This window comes from Pimephales promelas, chromosome 18, assembly GCF_988280905.1.
Source record: "Pimephales promelas chromosome 18, fPimPro1.hap1.1, whole genome shotgun sequence".
Lineage (NCBI taxonomy): Eukaryota > Metazoa > Chordata > Actinopteri > Cypriniformes > Leuciscidae > Pimephales > Pimephales promelas.
This window is the reverse complement of record NC_142786.1, coordinates 6,951,650-6,978,584: the sequence shown is the minus strand read 5'-3', so window position 1 is coordinate 6,978,584 and position 26,935 is coordinate 6,951,650. Positions and strand designations below refer to the sequence as shown.

Below are 26,935 nucleotides of genomic sequence, written 5' to 3'. Positions count from 1 at the left end.
TGGTGAAATATTCAGTTGTGCAAATGTTTTTTTACATTGATCTGAGTGACTGCATTTACACAAGTGCCGAGTGTCTTATTATAATGTCAAAGGATTATCATTGTGGGGACTGGTCCATGAAGAAATATGAAGTCATGTGTCTCATTTATCTCTACCAATCATACAGAAATGGCCTTGGTAAAACAAATGGAAATCAAAATTCATAGTTCAAGTGAAACTGTTCCTGTTTTGTAACTAATTTGATGTGGGATTTTTCAAGCTGCAAATGAGATAATTAATCTGACTGACTGCATGGCATGAGGACGTGTCAAATATTAATAACATAAATTAATTAGGAAGCTATGTTCAGAAGCTTTCTCCTCATACAAAATCTAAATGACAGATCAATTTTGAAAAGCATATCTGCCTCTCAAAGGATGCAAACACACCATGAGGTCGGTAGGATTTTTTGTGTTTTTGAAAGAAGTCTCTTATATGCTCACCAAGGCTGAGAATGCCTTTTATTTGATAAAAAAAAAATACAGTAAAAACAGTAATCTTGTGAAATACTATTACAATTTAAAAATGTTTTCTATTTCTAAATTATCATTTATTTCCCGTGTTGGCAAAGCTGAACTTTCAGCATCATTAATCCAGTCAATAATCTATTCTAATATGCTGATTTGCTGCTCAAGAAACATTTCTTATTATCATAAATGTTGAAACTCTTTATTTTATATTATTGTGATTCATAAAATGATCAAAAGAACAGCATTTAATTGAAATATATATTTTTTTATAACATTATAAATGTTTTTACTGTCACTTTCAATCAATTTAATGCATCCTTGCTAGAAAAAAAGTAATTAAAAAAATCACAGACCCCAAACCTTAGAAAGGTGTATGTAAAACTAAACACAACTCACAATTATGATTAATTTATGGAATTATTATTGGTGGTATTTGGTATATCATAATATGATTATTAATCACAATTCTACAATGAGTCTTCAATCCAATACTAGGCTTAAATATTTGAGATTACTAAATATTATGTAAAATAAATATTAACATTGTTTTTCCCATCATTAGGTTGAATTATTTATAATATATCATCAGCCACCCTGAACTCAAGCTATTAACCATGAAAACCCTATGTAGTCTTAAACACACAAAACTTGTAATAAATTATTTTATTTATTTGCTTTGAGAGTGCAACATGTAATAGGTTGGCTTATAAAAGTGATATGCCTTTTTTTTCGAGTTCATGCATTATTTTTCTTGTAAACATTTAACGTTCACGTTTGAGATCGAATGACATTCAAAATGTTCAAAGGCCATATTGTGAAGTGAACATTCTTATATATGGGACTGTACCTCAATATCAAAATATGGAGCAGAAAGTCAAGGAACCCTGAGAATGAGGACAAAAGCACCCAAAGGAACAGCTTCAAGATATACACTAAGTACTTTTTTTTTCAAATCTATCTTCAAAAAGCCCAAAACCTACACAAAAAAACTAATGTAAATCAACAACAACACAAAACAGAAGCGTAAACTATCAATCCAAAACACGTAGAGCAGACTAAACGTTTGACAGCGCAAAACTTCAGCAGGTATCTTAAATCTTCGTGTTTATGATGCCTCTATGAGAGAGAAAGCATGTGTGAAACAGATGTCATCCATTGACAGGTAAGGGAAAGTGAACTGTGCGCCGACTTCTTTGTGATTATTGAAACGAGAGCTCTGAAGAAGCTATAGGGTAAACGTGTGCCATGCCATTAAATATGCATTATGCAACTTGAACCATATCCCCTGAGGCATCTGTATCATCTATCTCAGCGGTTGTGAGCTCCAGTCCTGCGGGCCCACCGAAGAGACTGTTTATCCCAACCTGGAATTATCAAAACTGAAGTCAAAGTTGAAATGCGTTTGCTCAGGTTGCTCATGGGATTTTAGTTCACAAACCTTATAAAAACAAAATGAACAGATATAGATGCTTATCAAACATATATTGTTTTAAACAGGGTTGTCTGAATTAAAAATGTCTCTCGAAATAGAAGGCACTTGACTGGAAGGTCTTTTTAGAGTCTCCAAGAAGCACTGATGCACATGGCTATGGTGCTTCTCCTTGTCCTGGATTGATCAAACTAATCAAGGAAGGAAAAGGAGGTTAAACAGTCTCAAAGGTGCTACGTTCCTCTACATTCGCCGGTGAGGGGATTGGCCCAGGAGGTCCTGTCTGTGGCTGGGAACCCCAGTCTTCACCATCCAGACTTTTCCGGCAAACAGGGCAGGTGTCATGCTATTAACACAAAACAGCACAAAATTAGGACAGAAGAGTCATTTCTTTTCCGTTTAATTTTTCTCATACGCTACCGTTCAAAAGATTGTGGTCACTATCACTAAATTGTAATAATATTTCACAATAGTACTGCTTTACTGAATTTTTGATCAAATAAAAGCAGCCTTGATGAGCATTAGAGACTTTTTAAACGGTAGCATATGTTATTTTACCACATAATTTAGCATTCCATGACCTAGTTTTCAAATATCATTAACGTCTGAGCACATTTCAAACCTGTCACCTCAAAAATTCATGTTTGTGGTATGACTGGATGTAATGTTGTAGAGAAAAAATGTGAGTCTCTTCAAGTAATGTTAACCACAATGTTTATTGTGCTCATAAATTTGAAAACTGACATTTAAAAAAAACCAAGTGGAAATTCCCGAGGGTGAATTAGACTCCGGGTTGGTCTACAAATTGACGTCATGACTGACCACCTCTACAAACTTTGATTATTAGTCAATTAGAGTAAGGCTGTTTTTCCAAGTCCACCACTAGAGGTCCTTCCAAACATTTTTGCTTGTATAACCAACAATTACACATGGCCACCACTATTTACGACAAGCAGGCAGAACTAAATTAAGATTATGTTTTGGTTTCATAAACTTGAGTCTGATGACAGAAGACCCAGCGCTAAGGTTGTTTTATGAGACTCATACCAGTTGAAGCCAGGGCACAATACAGTTGCTGTGAAAGTAGTGCAGACAGGGCAGCTGTCGGACAGATTCCCCAACAGAGTATTCCTCTCTACACACGGGGCATTCCAGCCGGCATGCTGTGAGAGAGACAGAGAAAAATATACATGGATGAACATAAAAGAAAAACGGAAAAAGCAATTGTGAAGTGCTGCATCCCAGTTTACAAAATATGTACAGTATGTTCCCATTAAAGAGCCACTATTATAATTTTTCTAATATAACCTTTCATGCGGAGTGAAATATAGCTGTTTGTAAATGTAAAATGTCTGCAAAGTTTCAAAACTCAAAGTTCACTCCTAAAATAAAGAATAAATTCTGAACTGCCGAAATGAGTCGTCAGGCAGTAGACCAATAACAAGAGACTGGGCCGTCTGACCAATCAGGCTTGTGGAAAGAAGAGGTTTAGAGAGACTCAATCTTCAAATAAACCATTTTCAGCATGATCCCATGCATGCATAGGTATTTATATATACAAAATAATTATATACAGCACACACAAATATATTATGTAAACACAGACTTTTATTTTGGATGCGATTCATCACAATTAACTTTTGCACAGCCCTAGTTTTTTTTTACCTTGGATAGAAGTAAACCTATTGTAGATTTGTTTATTTGTACGTTTTCTATTGTAAACTTCCAAAACAAAATTAGGAAACTTTAAAATAGCATAATAGGGACACTTTAAGTTATGAAAACATTTTTTCTGAATGTTCAATGTTTTTTCTTGGTTATTCAAACGTATGTAAAGGGAACATTCCATTTTATAATTATGTAAACATTATGAGAACCGTTACTTACCGTATGTTCCCATTAAGTTATGAAAATATTATTTCTGAATGTTCTCTGAACAGTAGCAACAGACAAGTTAGACAAAGTAAAACATTTCAGAAAAAAGTTTGATGAACGGCTTTTAAATAACATTTATGTGCTAAAATTTCGAGAACGTTATTAAAGACTAGATGACTTTGAACAAACATTCTATAAATGTTACTGGAAGAGCGTTTGTTTATATTTTTGAGAGAACCTAGCCAGAACGTTACCTGTCATCTGGGATGTTTTAAAAATGTGTCACTGAATGAACAAATTTGTAGCTCAGCAATCAATAATTTGAGGGGGGGAAATGTGAGTCTCTGGAAACATTTGACATGAATGGCAAATACACAATGCACCGCTGTCAGAATCATAGAGATTCCTCTTATTTTAACACTTTCCAATTCACCCTCTTAAATTTATCATACTCAATACAATAGACTGCCAGGAAAAGCAAGAAAAACACTTCCTGGAGGTGACCAGAAGTGTGTGAACAGCCTTGTTTTGCTTTACAGCACTTAAAGTGAAGTGTGTGCATGGTGACTCAGAGGATTATGGGAACTTACCAGCCTGTTCGGAGGAGATGCTAACAGTGGGGAGAGATGAGATCATCTCCTTCTCGGCAGGAGGGGGGCCGGTATTTTCAGACTGACCAAGCAACTGGAAGAGAACAGAAAAAAACAGAATATTTCTAATGCTTCTTTAATTTTGGTCAAATAAAATCTTCTTGACTCTAGCTTGGGGACAAATTTAAGTGGCAACAGGCAAAATACTGCGAAGACTAATGTGACTGAGTGCAAAAAGGTTGAGGACATGATGAGTCATATCATTAGATGATGTCACCCATGACAGTGTGACTAACCTGTGTGATGATCACATCTAAACCTCCTTGTCCCCAAGCATAATCTTCAGGGTTAGAGTGTAGCATGCTAGACCTGAGAAAACATTGGATAGATCTGTAGATATCGTCTTCACATATAGTAATAAATGCATTTGTAGGACAAAGGGGAACATGAATATGTTTTGTTGGTCCTGGAACAACAGTGCTGTCACACAAACAAAGGTGAATGGTTGATACGAATATTGTTTAAGCCCAGCCAAACCTGAAATCTGATGAATTGATTGGTTTACAGGAATGTTATTTCAGGAACATATTCCACTTAACAATCACATGTAGTAAAGCACATACACATACCATGAGGAGGGTTGGGAACCTGCACTGTCAGAACTGGAAAACAAACCAGCCAAGAACTGCTGGACAATCCTTAAAGAAACAAAGACAGTTTTGTTGCATTTAAAAAGAAAGAGTTAAAGTTTATAATCTCAGAATATCAGTCTTTAAAATAGTAAAAAAAAAGAAGAAAAATCCACAAAAGCAGAAATTGAATGGAGACATGGGTGTCTATTTAAAAAAAAAATCTTTACAAAAAAAATTCCAGTCTTTAGAGTTCTAGACACATTAATAAATTCTTATTAATCAGATTAAACTGTTTTCTATTTTGATTTATTTTAAATTGTCATTTATTCCTGTGATGTCAAGGGTGAATGTTCATCTTCAGAAATCATTCTAATATACTGATTTGGTGCTTAAGAAATGTTTCTTAACTATTATCAATTTAGTTTAGTTTAATTTCGTTTTCAAGGACTTTTAGTTTGTTTCTCTTCAGTCACATGTTTCCCTTTGTTCTATTTTCCCGCCACAATGTTACCATGGACATTCATTACCAATCACATCTGTTTGTATTCTGTTCATAACTAGCCTGTATTTTTTAGTTCCTCTTGTGTCTTCTCATAATCGACTATAATAATTTCCAATTGTTAATGTCGAAACCATGATCTATGGTGAATTATTAAATAATAATAATGGAATATTTTAGATTAATTTTGCATCAAATAGGTGTTAAAAATAGCCATGGTACTTGAAACTAGATTGATTTAAAATAGTGTTTTTGTGTATATAGGTTAAAACATGATGGATTTAATTAGTAAACAATACTCCAGATTAGTCAAGTCAAATCCCAGAGCCAAGTAAAAGAAACATGGATATAGTAAATATATTATAAATGTTGCAACTGTGCAAATCAACAAATCCTCTCTGTGCAAAAGAAAAAAAAAAGCGAATATATTTATGTATAAAACATTTGCATGTTCAAACTGAATGCTAAACTTGACCAAGAACAGATTATTATATATTCCGTCTTGTAGAACTCAACTCCTAGAAGACAGCAGCTGTAACAAGTGTCACTACACACCCCTCCACAGCCTGTCCCTGATCCAGTCTAGAGTTTCGCTCCTGGCTGTTTTGTTGAGGGTGGAGCGCAGGCTCTGTGCAGTCTGACAAAGACTCCTCTAAAGCTACAGGTCCCGCAGTCCCAGAGGCAGGATCACCAACTGCTGCCTCGACCCCAGAGCGGCTGCGGGACGCGTCTGTGACCGTGGGGTCGGATAGGAGCGCAGAACGTTCCATGAAGAGCAGCTGCCACAGCTAATCAAAGGAAAAGACAAAAGACTCATAGAGAAACAAAACTATGACTGACCCCATTAAAGAATTATTTCCTCTGCACCAGCAAAGTCATTCTGAGTCAAAGGAGGGTATACTGTGTATATATATATATATATATATATATATATATATATATATATATATAATTTTATAGTTTACCTCAGCAAACTGTGAAGCCATGTCATCACTACCAGCCCCATCACTGCCATCACGACTCTGAAGAAGACTGATAAGCATGTTTTACTCATTGAAAATGACAAACATCATAATTAAAAGACAAATGATTCCTATTAGACATAAACAGGATATTTTACGTATAATAAACTGAGATACATGCAATTACACAGTGGCATAAATGCGAAACTCACCTGGAGGTCTCGGACACCTCTTCAATGAAGCCAGATTCACATCTGGGACAAACATATTCCTGTTCAAATGTAATTTACATCAGTTCCAAACAAATGACTTCTGAATTCAGATGTTGACTTTTAGGTTACTAAACAGGGCAAATTAGCATGAAAGTGCAATCCCATAAAAGCGCAAATGGAAGGGGAAAGTTCTGCGGGTGATTTACTGACAAAGACCACATTAAAGAACACAAACACAGCCGGATCATTTCCATAATGCCCAATGCAATCTACCAAGAGCAGCGTGAATTAGTCTCTGGTTTAAGACATGCTTTTTGGGCAGTGTTAAATAATAGTGCAGATAGCAGTAAACTGACTAGCGCAATCCTTAGTAAATTGTGTTGCGTGATTTATTTAAACATTCTCCTCCCATAAATTTTGCGTCCGTCAAGGAAACTCCTACAAAAGCATATGCAATATAAGGTCAGCTGAAATAACTGTCCACACCTTTTCAGTGCAAAGTTTTCACTGCACGTCTTTAGGAAATCCTGACAGTAGTTTTTAAACGTCAAAAGAGTATTTGCTCTGGTGCAAACTGTTAGTAAATGTGGCTCATAGAGGTTTGCATACAAAGTGTAATAATACATGTAAAACACTAATGTTAGCAACATGCTAAAACATGCTAGCAACATGTTAAACATGCTAGAAACGTACTACAACATGCTAGCAATGTGCTAAACTTGTTATTAAAATGCTAACAATGCTAGGCTCATGTAAGCAACATGCTAAATCATCCTAGCAATGGTTAAATATGCTTAGAAGATCATACTAGCATAATGTAAAATTATGTCAAATCATGTTAGAAAAATCCAAAAACATGCTAGGATCAAGCTAGCAACGTACTAAATCATTCTAGCAATGCGCTAATGCCATAGACTGTAAAAAATAAATAGGGACGTAGTGTCCATGGCATCACCCGTAGGTTTGGGTGGGCTAACGGACAGCAGACAAACAGCTAGTGATAGCAGTGGCAATCCACCTAAGTGGCCATGCCCTTAATTACACAGAAACAGATGAGTTGTAAAAAAATTCACCCCCCTTAGGTATCATGAAGGGGAAAATTAGCAACAGAATAGAGACCAAAAACCACTTTTTGAACCAGGGTGTACATTTTTTTTTTCTGCTGTAAAGTTGGGCACTTTGCTGTAAAGTTTGGACCCATGGGGGGGTCTTTGGTAATGACTCTCTTTTGGAGCCTTTCTCTGGTGGCCAGTCGATGAATTGCAGTTTAAGTTACTTCCATGTTAGATTCAAGAGAGAAACTGAAAGGTTGCAGTGGGGTTAAAACATGTTAGGAATAGGAAAATACTTGTAAATTGTAAAATAATGTTAAAACATGCTGGCAACAATTTAAATCATGTTAAAAAAAACACAAAAACATTCTAGAAGCGTGAGCAAAATGCAATATCATGTTAGCAACTAAATAAAAAATGTTAACGATGACCTAAAACATGCTAGGCAGTAGACACATACCAAGACATGCAACGTGATAAAACTTTCGAGCAACACGAATCAATCAAACTTTCAAAAATATCAAACAAGGCTTTGTCAAGCAAACATTAATGTTTGTCTTGACAAACTTAACTTTTTAGTTTATTTTACTGTAGTTTTGACCTCAAAAAGCTATTGAACATTCCCATTGTTGTTGCCCATAAAAAATAAATTGATTCATTGAACACACATTTACCTTTTGTGACATTGACAACATACCCCAATAGTTGACAGTACTTTATTAGACAAGTTGCTTCAATGGAACTTGAATTAAACAGCCTGTTACAGGAGTTACAAGTGTTGCTGTCAGCAAATGCCGTATTGTAGCCTATTAAAACACTGGACAGCTTGTCCCGATCTAACATTTAGTGTAAAATAAAATGTAAAAATAAAATAGTTGTCTCACTTTTTACTGTAGTGAATAATAATTCTCAGAGTGGATTTATTTATTGTAGCCTACCATGGTCTTGACTTCAAATGGCTATTGAACATTTCCATTGTTATTGACCATGGAAAAATACAGCTAATTGAACACACATTAACCTTTTGTGTAACATACCCCAATAGCTAACAATAATGACTACCAGGCAAGTTGTCGTAATGAAATTTCCCATTAAAAAGGCTTTAATCTAAATTAAAACAGAACAAAAACCTTAAATAAATCAGTGCTGAAATACCAAACACGTGTTGTGGTCAACAAATACTGTATTGTTTTAAAAGACGTGTGATAACCCTACTGTATAAATGTGACAACTTGCCCCAAACTAATATTTATGAAAAATATATATTTGTCCTGAGAGTAGTTCTTTTCACTTTTATTACCTTCATTAAACTTATATAGTTGACCCTTGTATGAATGTATGCCAGGGTAATTTAATAGCGTCTCAACTTGTTTACCAAAAAGATATGTTACATCCATCTCATGCCAATAAATGCACTGCATGTTTCTGCGTGATTGCAGAGGATCGAGTCTGTGCTAAATTTGGCATCAGAGTAACTCCCAAACTAGGATACCGAATCCCTTGCAACCATGGCACTCATCACAAATTCCTTATAACGTTTAGTCCCCAGTTAACATGAAAGACATCCCCAGTTATATACTAATGCGCGTGAACTATATAAGAATATATAATAAATATAAAGTAGCGATACTGTATGTTACAACTTATAAGCTATAAATGTAAGAATGAAAACTTCGATTGCGTTGAGGCTAATACGGAGTGAGCAAACCACCAAACGCAGATAAATCCTAGTTAATGAACTGTTGCTGTGTACTCACCGGTAGTCTGGGATCGATTTCAGCTTTACAGAAATGACAGAAGAACCGGTGTCGTGGGGCAGCAGAAGCCTCCGCCATCTTTACTCAATATAGCTTAGAACTATGACGTTACGCGACACATTTACAAAGGAGCGTCGGTTGTCAAGGTGACGCGTCGGACCAATCAATGAAACGAGTGCCTTATAATAGTTCACCCAAAAATGAAAATTTTGTCATTACTTACTCACCCACATTTTATTCCAAGCCTGTATGAGTTTCTCTCTTCACACAAAAGAGGATATTTTAAAGAATGATGGCAACCAGACCGTAAAATCCAAGTATAAGATGCATATTCATGAACTTTAATAAAACATAACACAGTGACATACAGCAGCAGCAACACAATAACAGTAAAAACCAATACTTTCATTTAGGCATATACAGTTGTGTTAGACAAAACATTAGGTTGAAATTACAAAAAGAGGAAGTTACAAATCACAAAAGCAACACAACAATTTTGGCCACAGATAACCACACCAATCTCTGCTACCACATTCTGATATGAACATTTAAGTTTTATGTCAAGGTCTCTAGTTCGATTCTGTATTCCAAAGCACAAATCGCCTGCCTTAACCCATGACAATAAAGCATTAGTCGTGTATCAATGCAAAGAGTTACATACTTTTGATGTAAGCTGCATCAAAACATGCTTTTTCTTAAATAAGGTTCCATCCACCAATAGACTAATAAAGTAAATAATACATCTCTAAAATAAGATTTGAGAATCCTCTGATTCGGTAAAAAAAAAAAAAAAAAAACTTTTGGCAAGGTAAACGTCACAGGTTTATAAGTAACCTCAATTCTAGAGCAATGAAATGATCCCTTTCCTTAACATGTACAGCTATTTACACAGAAAGGAAGATGTCAAAGAAAAAGCAAAGGCAGAATGTGGCACATCTTTCGTGAATCTGCAAGGCTGCTGAACCTTACACTTGGCAAGCTTTAGAGATGTGCTGTAAATATTAGGGCTGTCAAACGATTAATCGCGATTAATTGCATCCAAAATAATAGTTTGTGTTTACAAAATATATGTGGGTGCACTGTGTATGTATAATTATTATATATATATATAAATACACACACATGCTTGTATATTTTTAAGAGATTTTCGTGTATATACTGTATATAGATTTATATATAATTTATATTATATATAAATATAAATATTGTGTGAGTATTTATATGTATACAAAATAATTATACACAGTGCACTCACATATATTATGTAAAATTATTTTGGATGCGATTTGGACTATTTTGGATGCAGCCCTAGCAAATATGCGAGAATTGTAAGCCAAAACGTGAGGTCTTGGGTATTGTTATGGTCTCAACAAAATATTATAGTGACTTTTCTAGCATAATAAATTGAAATAAGACAAATTAAAGTATTAGTTGATCATACTGTAGATCCTCATAGAGAGCATTCATATAAACTATAATTTCACATCAACACCTAGATCCTTTTTGCATGTCTGAACTAACGGCCTGATGCTCAGCAAGACCGACAAAGAGAAAAAGAAATCCAACGTAGCATTACTATCATTATGACATGCATGCAAGAGGGGTCTAGGGTAACTGTGTTGGTTTGCAATTCAGCAATGCCTATGGGTGCTAGAATAAGTCACTTTGTCTCATGGCAGCGTAACCAATCAGGTTCATCAACCTTATCTCTTTTTTCATCCAGGTCTCTACCGAGGTGCAGTGAAGGCGCCCTGTGCAGCAGAAACGGTGGCGTTGGTGGCTGCCTGGCGCACTGCCTGATTGGAAAGCACACCGGTGGCAAACTCGGCCTGGGCCTTCTCAAAGCTCGCTTCAGTCTGCCTGTACATAGAATGAACCTGATGGAAGAATATGCAAGAAATCATCTTTAAACAGATCAATATGTATTATGAATTAAAATTCTACATACACCTCTGTTCAAAATTTTGCATTGGTCTCTTATGCTCACAAAGGCTGCATTTATTTTAATCAAAATGACAGGAAAAACAGTAATTCTGCAAGATATGTTTTTTTCCTTTTTTAAATATAATTCAAAATGTAATTTATTCATGTGAAGGCAACAGTGTTGGGGAAGTTACTTTTAAAAAGTAGTGCAACTCGTTACTTGTTACTTCTTAAAAAAAAGTAATCCGTCACTTTACTTAGTTACCCCATATGGAAAGTAACTTTTTACGTTGTTTGTTACTTTTATGGTGCTTGACTTTAGGCAGAACCCAATATCTGTTCCTAAATGAGTAGGCTTACATAAAGTTCTACTATACATAATGCCATAAATAATGCCATAAATGTATAATGCATTTAACAAAATTTTGAATATTTATGAAGAAATGCCCTTTATTGGATTGGAATATGCATGGGCTACGCTAGGGAGGGGCTAGAATGAAAGCCCCCAAGAAAGACCAAAGCTCCCCGTTAGCACCCCCAAAAATAATTTCTGGAAGCAATTATATTAAGGCTGTAATCTATGGAAGTCCTGAACCGCATGGTGAAGTAAATGAAAACTTATCTTGTTATTTTGACATAATAAGGGTATATTCTAATTTGCATTTAGCCAAATTAAGCATTCTTATAATGGTTTTCTATGGGAGGAATAGAAATGGGAGGAATTACAATGCTTAACGTGTAATTAAACATGTTGCGTTCATATTCTGGGCTCATCTGATTTTTTATGTACATCGTATAGCCGACTTTTTATGATTTTAGTATCAAAATGATTAATAAATGCACGCACAATTATTCGTGAACTTGATAAATGTTGCAGATATGTTTTACTACATAAACAAATGCCTTTCAACTTATTTGTGCAAGATTCAGAATTAAATTGAATGTGCAGCAATTTGTACCAATAGAGAGTCTAGGCCTTCTTGTAGTCATTAAATAAGCACATTTGTTAAAATATTATTTTTTTACATCTATGTTGAGATTATGAAAAGTGAACAGCATGAGTAAAGGCCATTGCACACTGAGCCCGAAATTTTCGTATGCGTTTCGTATTCGTGATTCGGTGGCTCTGAATTTTCAAAACACCATTTAAACTGCTTGCTACAGATGCGAAAAACGCAGAAAATGTGCGTTTCTCTCTGTAGGCGTTCACTATGGAGATGGTGATCGCCATCAAATCTGTCAAATGACGGAGATTGCTGGCAAATCTGTCCCAGGAAAAAGTAACGTTTCGCCGAATTGGAAAGGGAACTACGTTTCGTTACCAAATTTTCAGTAGTAGCGCGTTACACTACTTTTTTCCCGAAAAAGTAGTTACGTTACTGTAACGCGTTACTTACACTGGAAGGCAAGCTGAATTTTCAGCATCATTACTCCAGTCTTCAGTGTCACATGATCCTTCAGAATTCATTAAACACTATTTTTGTCATTAAACCCTGAAATAACTGTGGACAAGCTGCCGTAGAGGAATAGACAGCTTCACCATAGGATGAATTTGAATATTTAGTATGGTTTTCATTTTATATTTAGGATTATATCCCTAATTTGACTGTTAATGGATGTGTAAAGGTCCATTTGTTGCTGTTAGTGGAGATGTGATTTACCCTCTTGAGCAAAATGACTCCCATGGTCGCCTGAGCGGTTAAGAGCACAGAACTGATCAGCATGATCGCACCCACTGCCTTGCCATTTTTGTTGGTGTTGTCACTAAGAGCGGCTAAACTCACGATCCACCCACTAAAACAAACAAACGGGAGAGAAAGAGAGAAGTTTAAAGTGTAACAAGCCATTGGCCAAATTTATGAATGGAATAACACAATTACCGCTAACTGAAAAGTCAATAAGTAGGTTAGCAAAAAATCTTTCATCACGCTCACCTGAAGCCCCAGCCAGGGATACCGATAGCCATGATAACATAAAGCACCAGTTGGGCGAAGAAGACAAAGAAAAAGGCGAAGAAGTTGAAGGAACTGTCACTCCTGTTGAGAAAGAGGAGAGAAGTGCACAATGACTGATCCATGATGTTTGGATGAGACATCAATTCCAAACGCTGAGTTTGTGTTTATACCTGAAGGCTTTGTACACAGGCCTGTACCAACAGACGAAGGAGCAGGGGGTGAAGAGGAGAAACCAAAGGATGGCAAAACCGAAGCCAACCGGTGCCGAAACATTACTGGGTTGGCCACAGAACATAGCCAAACAGGAGATGAGGTTAAAGAATAAAGTGCATGCTGTGACTAAAAAAAAGAGAAAGAGAAGTACAAAGTAAGTAAAGTAACACACTGGAATAGTAGTTGACCAATATTCCTATAATAGGGATGACTAAAGAGCAACTGCTGGTATGTGATACATAACACTATTTAATGAATAGTTACAAATTTATAAGTAACTACAGGCATAATTCAACCAAATTTGAAAATTTTATCTGCCATATGACTTCAGAAATCATAGAGATCTGGAACAGGATATGTATGCATGTATTTATTTGTTTGTTTGCCATATCAGCATTATATTAATATTAGTAATAAACTTTATTTACACATAGCACCTTTAAAACCTTTTTTTGCAGTGATGAATATAGCATTAAATGCTATATTCATGGGAAACGTAATAATGATACAATAACACAATATGCAATTAAACCTTACATCACAACAATAATTCTGTAAACATTTTCCCAGGGGACAATTTATGAATGAAATGAATAAATGAAACTGTAGCCTAGAAACATTACAAAAAGTATCACATACTCGTGACTCTTTACATGTTGAAGTCGCCCTTTATTATGAGTTTTGAGTTAATATAATGCATTTTGGGTGAACTATCCCTTTAAATAAACATTTATTTTACCCAATATTTACTAAAACGTATTTTAAAACAGAAAATGGCCAAATACCGGTCGAATTATCAGCCTGCCTAATATATCGGTCAATCACTACCACTTAAAGGAGTAGTTCACTTTTAAAAAAACTTTTGCTGATAATTTACTCACCCCCATGTCATCCAAGATGTCCACGTCTTTCTTTCTTCAGTCGAAAAGAATTTAAGGTTTTTGATGAAAACATTCCAGGATGGACTTCACTGGGTACCAAACGGTTCAAGGTCAAGGTCTCCTGTTCGAACTCGTTCATCAAAATGAACAAATCTTTTTGAGTCATTTCGTTCGTTAAATGAACCAACCAAATGACTCGAAAAAAATATTTGTTCATTTAGATGAACGAGTTTGAACAGGAGAGTCACGAATAAGCATCACAGAACAGAGCAAGGCGAGCATTTGTGCTTATAAACCTTAAACTTTTTTATTTATTTTTGAAATGAGCGATCATTTCGCTAGAAAAGACCCTTATTCCTCGTCTGGTGTCGTTTAAAGCCCTTTGAAGCTGCACTGAAACTCTTATTTGGACCTTGAACCGTTTGGTACCCAGTGAAGTCCATTATATGGACAAAAATCCTGGAATGTTTTCACCAAAAACCTAATTTCTAAGACGTGGACATCTTGGATGACATGGGTGTCACAGTCTGTCGTCCTCACCTGTTTGGTCCCGTCATCTGCACCACACTTCCCCGGATCCTTTTGTTCCTCTCCCGGACTCACTTCCCCAATCAGCCACCTGTTCCTCGTCCTGTCATGATCATTTTCACCTGTGTTCACCCCAATCAACCCTGATTCCTCTGTGTATTTAGTTTCCTCTGTTTCATTCTGTCCTTGTCGGTCAATGTTGAATGTTACGCTCTGTACCCTGTCTTCCTGCCTGTATTTTTGGAATTAAATGTCAGTTTATCGAGTTTTGGACTCAGCCTGTCCTTCTGCCTGAACCCGCACCGTGACAGATTGACCGACCCAAAAGAAAAAAGAAGAAGAAAAAATGGACATTCCCGCCGTGGCTCTTCTCTGCCTTGATCAAGAAGACCGTTCCCTGGAATCCCATACTAGGGATTTTCTGGAGTTGGCGTGCCTCACTCACTATTCTGACCGCTCGCTGAGTGAGTTCTACATCGCCAGCCTCAGCGAGCGGTCCCGGGCACGCCTCCCAGGGAACGGTCCAGATGATTTCGCCGCCTGTGTGGAGTGGGTGCTGGTGTGCTGTGAGTCTCCATTCACGGTGGAGGAAGTCACCAGCACCCCTCCAAAGCTCGAGCTCTCCTCTCCGCTGGTTCCGCCCAGCCTCGCCGAGCCCGAGAGCTCTTCGCTGGTTCCGTCCAGCCCCGTCCAGCCAGCCCCAGAGACCGTCCAGCCAGCCCAAGAGACCGTCCAGCCAGCCCCAGAGACCGTCCAGCCAGCGCCGGAGACCGTCCAGCCAGCGCCGGAGACCGTCCAGCCTGCGCCCGAGACCGTCCAGCCTGCGCCCGAGACCGTCCAGCCTGCGCCCGAGACCGTCCAGCCTGCGCCCGAGACCGTCCAGCCTGCGCCCGAGACCGTCCAGCCTGCGCCCGAGACCGTCCAGCCAGAGCCCGAGACCGTCCAGCCAGAGCCCGAGACCGTCCAGCCAGAGCCCGAGACCGTCCAGCCAGAGCCCGAGACCGTCCAGCCAGAGCCCGAGACCGTCCAGCCAGAGCCCGAGACCGTCCAGCCAGAGCCCGAGACCGTCCAGCCAGAGCCCGAGACCGTCCAGCCAGAGCCCGAGACCGTCCAGCCAGAGCCCGAGACCGTCCAGCCAGAGCCAGAGCCCGAGACCGTCCAGCCAGAGCCAGAGCCCGAGACCGTCCAGCCAGAGCCAGAGCCCGAGACCGTCCAGCCAGAGCCAGAGCCCGAGACCGTCCAGCCAGAGCCAGAGCCCGAGACCGTCCAGCCAGAGCCAGAGCCCGAGACCGTCCAGCCAGAGCCAGAGCCCGAGACCGTCCAGCCAGAGCCAGAGCCCGAGACCGTCCAGCCAGAGCCAGAGCCCGAGACCGTCCAGCCAGAGCCAGAGCCCGAGACCGTCCAGCCAGAGCCAGAGCCCGAGACCGTCCAGCCAGAGCCAGAGCCCGAGACCGTCCAGCCAGAGCCAGAGCCCGAGACCGTCCAGCCAGAGCCAGAGCCCGAGACCGTCCAGCCAGAGCCAGAGCCCGAGACCGTCCAGCCAGAGCCAGAGCCCGAGACCGTCCAGCCAGAGCCAGAGCCCGAGACCGTCCAGCCAGAGCCAGAGCCCGAGACCGTCCAGCCAGAGCCAGAGCCCGAGACCGTCCAGCCAGAGCCAGAGCCCGAGACCGTCCAGCCAGAGCCCGAGACCAGGATCCCACCCAGCCTCCCTCTCCCGCCTCCTCTCATCTGTCCTCCCTCTGCTCTCCTGCCCTCCAGCTCCCCTGACCCAGCCTGGTCCTTGGATCCCCGGTCTTCGCCTCACACCTCCTCCATTTGGACACTTCCTCGGCCCCCGGTCCCATTGGCTCCCCCGTGGCTCCTACCTCCCTCAGCTCCTCCATGGTCCCACAGTCCACCAGCTCGGCCAGGCTCCCTCGTCCCTCCAGATTCCCTACGCTTCCTCGTCATCCTCCCTTCACCTTGGGACTTCCTTCCTCTGGCTCCGCCCCGTCATGTCACCCCCCCAGTTCTGTCGGACTCCTCACTCCCTCCAGTCACCCGTCAGCCCTCACTCCCTCTGACCTCACCGTGTCCCTCTGTGCCCCTGTCGTCACTTCCGTCACCTGAGCCTGCGGTGTCACCATGGTCCCTCGGTCCCTCCTCAGCACCATATGTCATCTGTCCCTCTGCTGCACCCTGGTCTCCTCTCCCATCCGCTCCGCCCCTATCAGTCGGCCCCCTGGTGTTGTCAGCCCCACTACCATCGGCTCCACCAGGGGTCCTCCCTCCATCTGCTCCGCCCTGGTCTCGCCCTCCATCGACTCCGCCCTGGTCTCGCCCTCAGCCTGCTCCGCCCTGGTCTCACCCTCAGCCTGCTCCGCCCTGGTCTCGCCCTCAGCCTGCTCCGCCCTGGCCACGCCCTCAGCCTGCTTTGCCCTGGGGACGCCCTCAGCCTGCTCCGCCCTGGCCACGCCCTCAGTCTGCTCCGCCCTGGCCACGCCCTCAGCCTGCTCCGCCCTGGCCTTGCCCTCATCCTGCTCCGCCCTGGGGGGCTGTCTCCTCCTGACGACGCCCTCACAGCCTCCAGGGTGCCCACCCCCCCCTCCCCATTGATGTTATGGCGTGAGGCCACGCCTTCCGGGAGGGGGGAGTAATGTCACAGTCTGTCGTCCTCACCTGTTTGGTCCCGTCATCTGCACCACACTTCCCCGGATCCTTTTGTTCCTCTCCCGGACTCACTTCCCCAATCAGCCACCTGTTCCTCGTCCTGTCATGATCATTTTCACCTGTGTTCACCCCAATCAACCCTGATTCCTCTGTGTATTTAGTTTCCTCTGTTTCATTCTGTCCTTGTCGGTCAATGTTGAATGTTACGCTCTGTACCCTGTCTTCCTGCCTGTATTTTTGGAATTAAATGTCAGTTTATCGAGTTTTGGACTCAGCCTGTCCTTCTGCCTGAACCCGCACCGTGACAATGGGGGTGAGTTCATTTTTAAAATGAACTACTCCTTTAATTCATAACTGAATTATTTACTAAGGATAATAATACAAACCTGAACCATCCGCACACTTTAAAAGACAAGACATACTAAACTGAGCAAACTTACACATCCAGTAGTAGTACAAGGTGGTGACAGTGCGCTGAAACCTTTGGCTGATGTCCAGATTAATGTCCTGATAGAAACAAGGTTTCACTGGACAGAAGGAGGGCAATGGAGGCCAATTATTCAGACGAGCTGATGGAGAAGAACACAGAAAGAGATTCATTTCCCCATTCATCAATCACATCCGCTAGCTAGCATCACTCCAGCATGCATGTCCTGTTCATTACTGCCAAGGTCTAAATCTCACTCCTTTGAAAAATGCCACCTTTTAACCGTTTCGTTTCTTGTCCCATCCTCATTAATTGTCCCTCATTCAGGTCTCATCCATCTCTGCACCTCCATAACCCTCACTAACAATTTCAGAAGTCCATCTAAATAATCACTTCAGTTCTTATTCTTAAAATACACTCCTGGTTTTATGCCCATCGATTAGGGCAATTTTAAAATCGATTTAAAAAAAATGTATTACAGAATCGCAATTAATTCAAATTAAACTGCTTTATTTTTGTCCTTGCTTATAGATGAGGTTGACAGACGTTACTACAGAAGTCACTTTAGTTCCAACAGAGGATAAAATGTGTTATCTGTGAGTGTTGAGTGACGTAATAATATCCCAAGTGGACGCGTGGAAGAGACGTGAGACCGAAAGCACTGAAAAGCCCTCGCGCTACTCATAGTCATATGCTGAGAGAGAGATAGACAATAGACCTGTACAATTCATCTTTAAAATACTGATCTCGATTCAAAAACCTACGCGATCTTCTGTCTATTAAACTTTGACAAAATCAAGAAACTTTGATTTTTAATTTCTTTGACCAGAAACTGGTGGTTGCACAAGTAAAACCACTATGCTAGGATGTTGTGGATGGTTGTCAGGTCATTCCTATGTGATTGCTTAGGTGTTATGATTCCTATTTTATTCAACAGGTTATGAATGGCAAAACTAATCACAAACTGCCACCAATACGTGTGATGCCAGCAGAAAGAATTGCAAGCAAGAGTCAAGGGGGAGGGAGCATGTTTCATTTAAATTGAATTCCCCTCGCAAAAGCATAAACGAAAATATTTTTCCCTTCATCCTTCACTCACACGCTCCAGACCCAAGTGCATGGGCATCCAGCTCTCTCTCTCTTCTCTCCAGTTCCTTTGCTTTTCTTTCTAGTTCCTCCTGCTTCCTCAACAGATCTGCTGTGGTGGCATTTACTGCAGACTGAGACTGAGAGAGAGAGAGATTAAGTTATGCAATGCATTAGTGTTTTCTGTCACTACCGCATTAATAAGCATTTTAGCACAGTATTATGGTAAATATGCACAGTAAAGATGTTCATTTATATATGGTCATCTGTTTTATTTAACAGGAAACATCTGAAATTAATATGAAATTTGGTCATATGCAAATTATACTTACTATTCCACAACAGTATGAACTTTTAGTTAGTTAATAATCAGTAAAATGCACACTGTAATTCAAAAGTTCAGGGTAACTAAAGCTGTATTTACAAAAATACAGTAATGTCATTAAATATGTTTACAATTTAAACATAACTTTTGTATTTTAATATATTTTTAAATGTAAGTTATGCAGTACATGCAGTAAATGTATTTACTAGTAAATGTGCCGATATGTGATAATAAGATCTATCACAACGTTGATAATACACTTTCAAAATACCATGAATAATTCCTTATTACAAATTATTTCAATTTTGAGATTGCATTTTAAGAATCATTTTCAATCAACTGGTAAAAACCATATACAGTGTACTTATAAGAAAGATATGTTTTAAAAAAAACACCTTAAAAATTCACATTTTGGATATAAGTGTGTGTAATTTACGTTGTAGAGCAAAATGTTCAAGTATCATCAGGTCATGTATACAGCAGACCTTATTTTACTCGCAATTAAAAAAAAACAACGCCACTTATAAAGTGGCGAATTAGTCTTACGGGTTTTGACGTCACTCTATTATCATGATATAAAAATGTATACCGTCACATTTCAAGCAATCATAGTAAATCCAGTTTATGCACCTTTGTCAACAAATATGACTAATTTAGTTGAAATTCTGGCTGAGTCCGAAATCACCCCATATCCTTAAATAGTGAACTATTCAAGGGGACAGCCATTTGTAGTGGTGTCTGAAACTGAGTGCACTCATTCAATCCCACAATGCAGCCCTATAACAAGTGTACAACTGATGTATGCCCATTGGCTTGAGAATACCCATAATGCACAAAAGAATTCCCGCATCTGACCATAAGACTGCACCCGCAGCTCAATCATCTATCCATCCATTTTCCAAACCACTGGTCCAATGTGGCTACAGCGTAATATCATACTGGTATAAATTGCATTTTAATTGATCATTAGATTGTTTAATTACGGTTTATGTATGCTAGTTTCCAATACAGAGTTCAAAATAAATCTTTTCGTTGCTACATTTCAAATGGTTATTAAACAGCAAAAACCATGCAAAAGCTGCAGCCCTTCTGGCACACTCATTGTTTGAATTCACTCTCTTGCTTTCATTAACTCCTTCAGTGGACTAAATCAGTAGAGTAATGGGGAATAGGAGGTGATTTGGGACACAGAATCTGTTGAGTGACAAGTAACAGACTGAATCTTCACCTGTGTTCCATTGGATCCATAATTCCTGGGCTCAGTGGGTGTGGTCCTGCTGGGAGGCGTTTGGACAGGAGGTGCTGCAGGAGATGTGGCTTCATAGGGAGGTGGAGGCTTCATTACCCAAAACAAAAAATTCAAAACAATTAATATCAGCTGAAAATAAATCCAACTAAAATAAGCTATCATGATAATGCAGGCAAAAAGTTCTCTTGCAGGTAACCGAAGTTGAAATGAAACGCTGTTTTTTTTCACCATTGTACTCCCATCATGTGCTGTATTAATAATTAAAGGCTATGTTTGCTATGTAGCGCAGGCTGCTCACCACCTGTGACGACGGACATATTTACCGCTGTTGTGTTGTTGTCAAATGGGTTGTAGAGGTCCAGTGTGGCATAGCCAGTGTTACTGCTGTGCTGCGTCACTGATGGATCCTGCAAACACAGAAAAAACTAACTTTTCAATTCATTTAGTGAAAGTGGTAGATACTAGATGGTGGGCAGATACCACAAAAATGCATTTTTAAAACAAGCTTGAGGTGGCCTAGGAACTGGCACTGTAAGCTCACGATCTTGCACTTATATCACTTCATATGCTAGGGAACTGACCTTCAAAACACAAAAAGACATGAAATCCTTCTGATAAAATGCAAGTAACCAATAAGCAATAACTTAAGACTGCCGTTAAATAATTATGACACAAATGGTTGAATTGGTTTCTCTTGATCTAAAAACCTGTTGACCTTACAAATATAAACTGTACTTATTCACAGACTAAAAAATTATTATCTATATTTCCATGTGGACAATTTCATGTCCATAAACGTTTTAAGATCTTTATGGATGATTTTAATTTGCAATTAGTCTCTCCAAATGTATTGACAACAAAAAATTTAAAGATACTATTTTATTTGCTAAAGAGTTGAAGTAACTTGGAAATTTTACTTTATATGCATCCATCTTTCCTTAAAAACTACTTATAAGTATTTTTCTCTTCCTCTTTTCTATTTTCTCTTGTATTGTAAATTAAATCTTTTCAGTTGTTATCTTTTTGGATGTCTTGTCATAGCTGTAAATATTTTATGTAATGTCTTTCATGTCTAATAAAAAAAAGAGTTATAGGGTTGCAGTGTTTATTTACCAAGGGACATCCCTAGCTTCTGGTCTGCCAGCATTACGATAATATAGCGTTTTAGTCATCATTGTCGTGTAAATGTACCCTTAATTTATCCAACAAGTTTTATTTATAGCAACAAGTTCCCTACAACTAGCAGGTCAAATAAATTAAGACCAGAATGCAACGACACAAATCATGGAACATTGGGATCAACTAACGTTATACAATAACATTATCATGTAATTTAATATGATCGGTCTGATGACCGTTGAGTCTTACGACAGCATCACAAGACGTACAGTACCACACAAATAAAGGCCCCGAATGAGAACAAAAACACCATCAGTTTTCCAATGTACAGTTCCAAAAACGTAAACAATATCTTACCTGAAATGGATTATGATCATCGGCTGAATTAGGAAATGTGGTGTATTTTGACATCCTGGTGCTGATTTGGCTAATTTAATCTTGCCAAGATGTAAAAAGACGATAAACTTAACCGTGATGACCAAGTACAAAACAGAACAGTGTGGTGTAACGGATAGTTACAGGAAGAAGTTAATATAGTTTAATAAACAGCTTATTATTATTATAACGCAATTTAACCAAAACAAATCACGATTCACTAACCAACCAACCAGCTAAGGTAACCAACAGACATTACAAGGTGTCCGTTTCAAATCAATAACATATCTTGTTCTTCTTTGAAGTGGTTTATGGTCTTCTTCTTTGGTATTTTTATTTATTTACTTATTTATTGTTGGATTTTACGAGCGACGCTATTTGTTTCAATTTCACTCTGGCATCACTGCTGGCTGTAACGTTATTAGCGCAAGTGTACAGGAAATGTGTTTATCACATGACATGGATGTTGCCAGGTTGCACAAGAGAAATAAGACTGCCAATTTGGAAAAACAAAGCAATAAGCGACCCTTTTCCGTTCCGGGGATTAAACAAACTAAATAATGTATTTTTGAAAACCACTTAAATTTACAACAACAGAAAATTCATAAAAAATATTTCACATAAATTCTGGAAATAAACCGGTCGTTATGTCCCTTTTTATATAAAAATAAATACGCAGCAGCAGCAAAAGTCGCTTATATTAAGCGGACATGGCAACCACGACAGAAGCGAATCGAGGAAATATCTGTGTGACATGACGGCTAAAAGCCAATGAAAAAAGCATAGACTGTAAAAAATAAAATGTAAATATGTCACATGATGAGGGAGAATCTTTTGGGAAAAAATGCATGTGGAGTGTAACAAACTAAAATGCTATCTATCTATCTATCTATCTATCTATCTATCTATCTATCTATCTATCTATCTATCTATCTATCTATCTATCTATCTATCTATCTATCTATCTATCTGTCTGTCTGTCTGTCTGTCTGTCTGTCTGTCTGTCTATCTATCTATCTATCTATCTATCTATCTATCTATCTATCTATCTATCTATCTATCTATCTATCTATCTATCATCTGTTTCCTGCTCCCATTTCAACCACTGGGCGTCACTGTTGCTTCGAAAATTGAGTCACCAACCTAATTTTCCCTCTGTAAAATATAGGTGGGCACCGGGGCAAGTTGTCACATGGGGAAGATTGCTGATGGCTTGCTATTTTCAAGTCATGTGAGTTCACATGTGTGACAGGAGGGCGGAAAGTCAGTCATATGATTCCTTAAACACAAACAACATCAAACACTGTGCATGCGAAGCATACACACACAAACATTTGGTTTGCTATCTTTATGGGAACTCTCCATAGATGTAATGGTTTTTATACTGTACATACTGTATATTCTATCTCCTTACTCTAACCCTAAACCTACCTGCCATCACAGAAAACTTTATGCATTTTTACACTTAAAAAATAATAATAATTCTATATTACAGTATTTATAAGCTCGTTTCGAGGACCAGTGACACGAATCCCCATGAGTCAGTGTGTATTCAGGTTCAGAAAAACAAGCACACACACATACACACAGTCACATATTATTATATATGTAATATACATATATTTTTTTTACATTTTGACCTTACTACAAAACAAGGCAGCACTTTGACCAGATGAAGCATTGAAATTCACATATATTGAATGAAAACCAAACACTCCACCAATTGGCTTTGAAACCGCATGGCTCCTGGATCACATTATTTGTATGCTCTCATTGCTCTGATCCTAGTTTGCAAGTTTCCAGTGAAGTTCCAATGCAATACATTAATGAGGTTGACAGAGCAATGGTAAACAGGAATGTTAACCATTCATGGAGAAACCATATGCTTTTTATCTTCGAGTTCAGAGGAAGGTTTTACTAAAGTGACAACGATTTGTCACTATTAATTCCCCCAAACCATCTTTCTTTAACAACCTAAATGGGTGTGTCCATGCTTCCTTTTGCTTTCCTTTGAAACCGCAACATTCCTCAGCCAATCAAGCGATGCATGGCCCCATGACATCACCGCCTGTGGAATGAGCTGACATGAAGCCTGTACTGGTAAGTTGCCAAGGCAACCAGCAGGGATGGTTGGAGCTTCAGTGGACCTGTGTGGGCTTGTGGATTTTGCCACTGATTTCCAACAGTATGGTGTCAATTAAAGAAGGGTAGAAATCATGATCTGGGACTAATTTAGTGCATATACCACCACAATGGGCTTAAACCGCACAAGGCCAGAGTTAAATCCACGGCGAAGACTTGACGACCTTGTTCTAGAGCGCTTGTAAAATGAATCTGGTTAACGAGGTGCGCAGTGGACATGCCAGGAGTTGCAGCGGATGTGGGTCCGTGTCTGAAAGCATTTTGGCATTCTCTTGAAATTTTAAACTGAGTCAAGAACTCCAGGCAGACAGATGGAACCAATAGAAGTAAATGCTGAATTCAGAAGAAAATGTTAGCATCGCTTGTGCAAAACTTGCTGCCACAATGACAGGGTGCTGTGGGTGGCCTTGCAACCACTTAAACATACAACAACAACCCTGCAACCACCTCAATACCACAAACCCAGCAACCACCTAGCAATACACTAGCAACAACCCAGCAACCACCTAATAATACACTAGCAACAACCCAACAACCACCTAACAACACACTAGCAACAACCCAGCAACCACCTAACAATACACTAGCAACAACCCAGCAACCACCTAATAATACACTAGCAACAACCCAACAACCACCTAACAACACACTAGCAACAACCCAGCAACCACCTAACAATACACTAGCAACAACCCAGCAATACACTAGCAACAACCCAACAACCAATAATAATAATAATACACTAGCAACAACCCAACAACTACCTAACAACACACTAGCAACAACCCAGCAACCACCCAACAATACACTAGCAACAACCCAGCAACCACCTTATAATACACTAGCAACAACCCAACAACCACGGTAGTTAGGCATTGTTAGGTGGTTACTAGGATTTCTGGGTGGTTGCTAAGGGTATTATTTTGGAGTTTCTGCTATGGCATTGCTAGGTGGCTACTGAGAGTTCTGGGTGGTCACTAGGGAATTGCTAGGTGGTTGTTAGGACATTCTGGGTGGTTGCTACAGCATTACTAGTTGCTAGGTCATTGCTAGATGGTTATTATGAGGTTTTGGGTGGTAGTTAGGGGTTCAATGTGTTTCCTTGCTTGCTGGTCGTTAGGGGGTTATTGGTGGTTGCTGTGGCATTGCAGTCTGGTTGTTATGTCATGACATTCTGGTAGTTAGGCATTGTTAGGTGGTTACTGGGAGTTCTGTGTGGTTGCTAAGGGTTTTATTTTGGAGTTTCTGAAAGGTTGCTATGGCATTGCTAGGTGGCTACTGGGAGTTCTGGGTGGTCGCTAGGGAATTGTTAGGTGGTTGTTAGGATGTTCTGGGTGGTTGCTACAGCATTACTAGTTGCTAGGTCATTGCTAGATGGTTATTATGAGGTTTTGGGTGGTAGTTAGGGGTTCAATGTGTTTCATTGCTTGCTGGTCGTTAAGGGTTATTGGTGGTTGATGTGGCATTGCAATTTGGTTGTTATGACATTCTGGTAGTTAGGCATTGTTAGGTGGTTACTAGGAGTTCTGGGTGGTTGCTAAGGGTATTATTTTGGAGTTTCTGAAAGGTTGCTATGGCATTGCTAGGTGGCATCTGAGAGTTCTGCGTGGTCGGTCGCTAGGGAATTTCTAGGTGGTTGTTAGGATGTTTTGGGTGATTACTACAGCATTAGTTGCTAGGTCATTGCTATGTTATTATGATGTTTTGGGTGGTAGTTAGGGGTTCAATGTGTTTCATCGCTTGCTGGTCAGTAGGGGGTTATTGGTGGTTGCTGGGTAATCAGTGGTTGCTGGTTGGTTGGTGGTTGCTGTTGGGTTGTTGCTAGTGTATTGTTAGGTGGTTGTTGGGTTGTTGCTAGTGTGTTGTTAGGTGGTTGTTGGGTTGTTGCTAGTGTATTGTTAGGTGGTTGTTGGGTTGTTGCTAGTGTTTTATTAGATGGTTGCTGGGTTGTTGCTAGTGTATTATAAGGTGGTTGCTGGGTTGTTGTTAGTGTATTGTTGGGTGGTTGCTGGGTTGTTGCTAGTGTGTTGTTAGGTGGTTGTTGCTAGTGTATTATTAGGTGGTTGCTGGGTTGTTGCTAGTGTATTGTTAGGTGGTTGCTGGGTTGTTGCTAGTGTGTTGTTAGGTGGTTGCTGGGTTGTTGCTAGTGTATTGTTAGGTGGTTGTTGGGTTGTTGCTAGTGTTTTATTAGATGGTTGCTGGGTTGTTGCTAGTGTATTATAAGGTGGTTGCTGGGTTGTTGTTAGTGTATTGTTGGGTGGTTGCTGGGTTGTTGCTAGTGTGTTGTTAGGTGGTTGTTGCTAGTGTGTTGTTAGGTGGTTGTTTGGTTGTTTTTGCTAGTGTATTATTAGGTGGTTGCTGGGTTGTTGCTAGTGTATTGCAAGGTGGTTGCTGTGTTTTTGGTATTGTTAGGTGGTTGCAGGGTTGTTGGTGTATATTTAAGTGGTTGCAAGGCCATTTCTATATGGATGTTATAACTGTTAACCCTGTTATAACAACCATATCGAAATGGCCCATGCAACCACTTAAACATACAGCACCAACCC

At 39.6% G+C, this 26,935-nt stretch overlaps 2 protein-coding genes across 2 annotated transcripts; both read right to left on the bottom strand.

The window, feature by feature from the left end:
- On the bottom strand, nucleotides 1-9,622 carry rnf115b (ring finger protein 115b). Its single transcript, XM_039678507.2, has 9 exons — nucleotides 9,518-9,622; nucleotides 6,709-6,767; nucleotides 6,500-6,566; nucleotides 6,090-6,322; nucleotides 5,033-5,101; nucleotides 4,700-4,772; nucleotides 4,404-4,497; nucleotides 2,986-3,101; nucleotides 1-2,284 (listed from the first exon to the last, which is right to left on the bottom strand). The coding sequence occupies exons 1-9, from the start codon at nucleotides 9,593-9,595 to the stop codon at nucleotides 2,153-2,155; spliced, it is 921 nt and encodes a 306-aa protein (XP_039534441.2). The 5' UTR covers nucleotides 9,596-9,622; the 3' UTR covers nucleotides 1-2,152.
- A 207-nt stretch (nucleotides 9,623-9,829) lies between these two features.
- On the bottom strand, nucleotides 9,830-22,689 carry scamp3 (secretory carrier membrane protein 3). Its single transcript, XM_039678873.2, has 9 exons — nucleotides 22,230-22,689; nucleotides 21,077-21,160; nucleotides 20,733-20,840; nucleotides 19,193-19,319; nucleotides 18,107-18,235; nucleotides 13,566-13,734; nucleotides 13,375-13,476; nucleotides 13,102-13,234; nucleotides 9,830-11,394 (listed from the first exon to the last, which is right to left on the bottom strand). The coding sequence occupies exons 1-9, from the start codon at nucleotides 22,281-22,283 to the stop codon at nucleotides 11,245-11,247; spliced, it is 1,056 nt and encodes a 351-aa protein (XP_039534807.1). The 5' UTR covers nucleotides 22,284-22,689; the 3' UTR covers nucleotides 9,830-11,244.
- Between the last annotated feature and the right edge of the window lie 4,246 nt (nucleotides 22,690-26,935).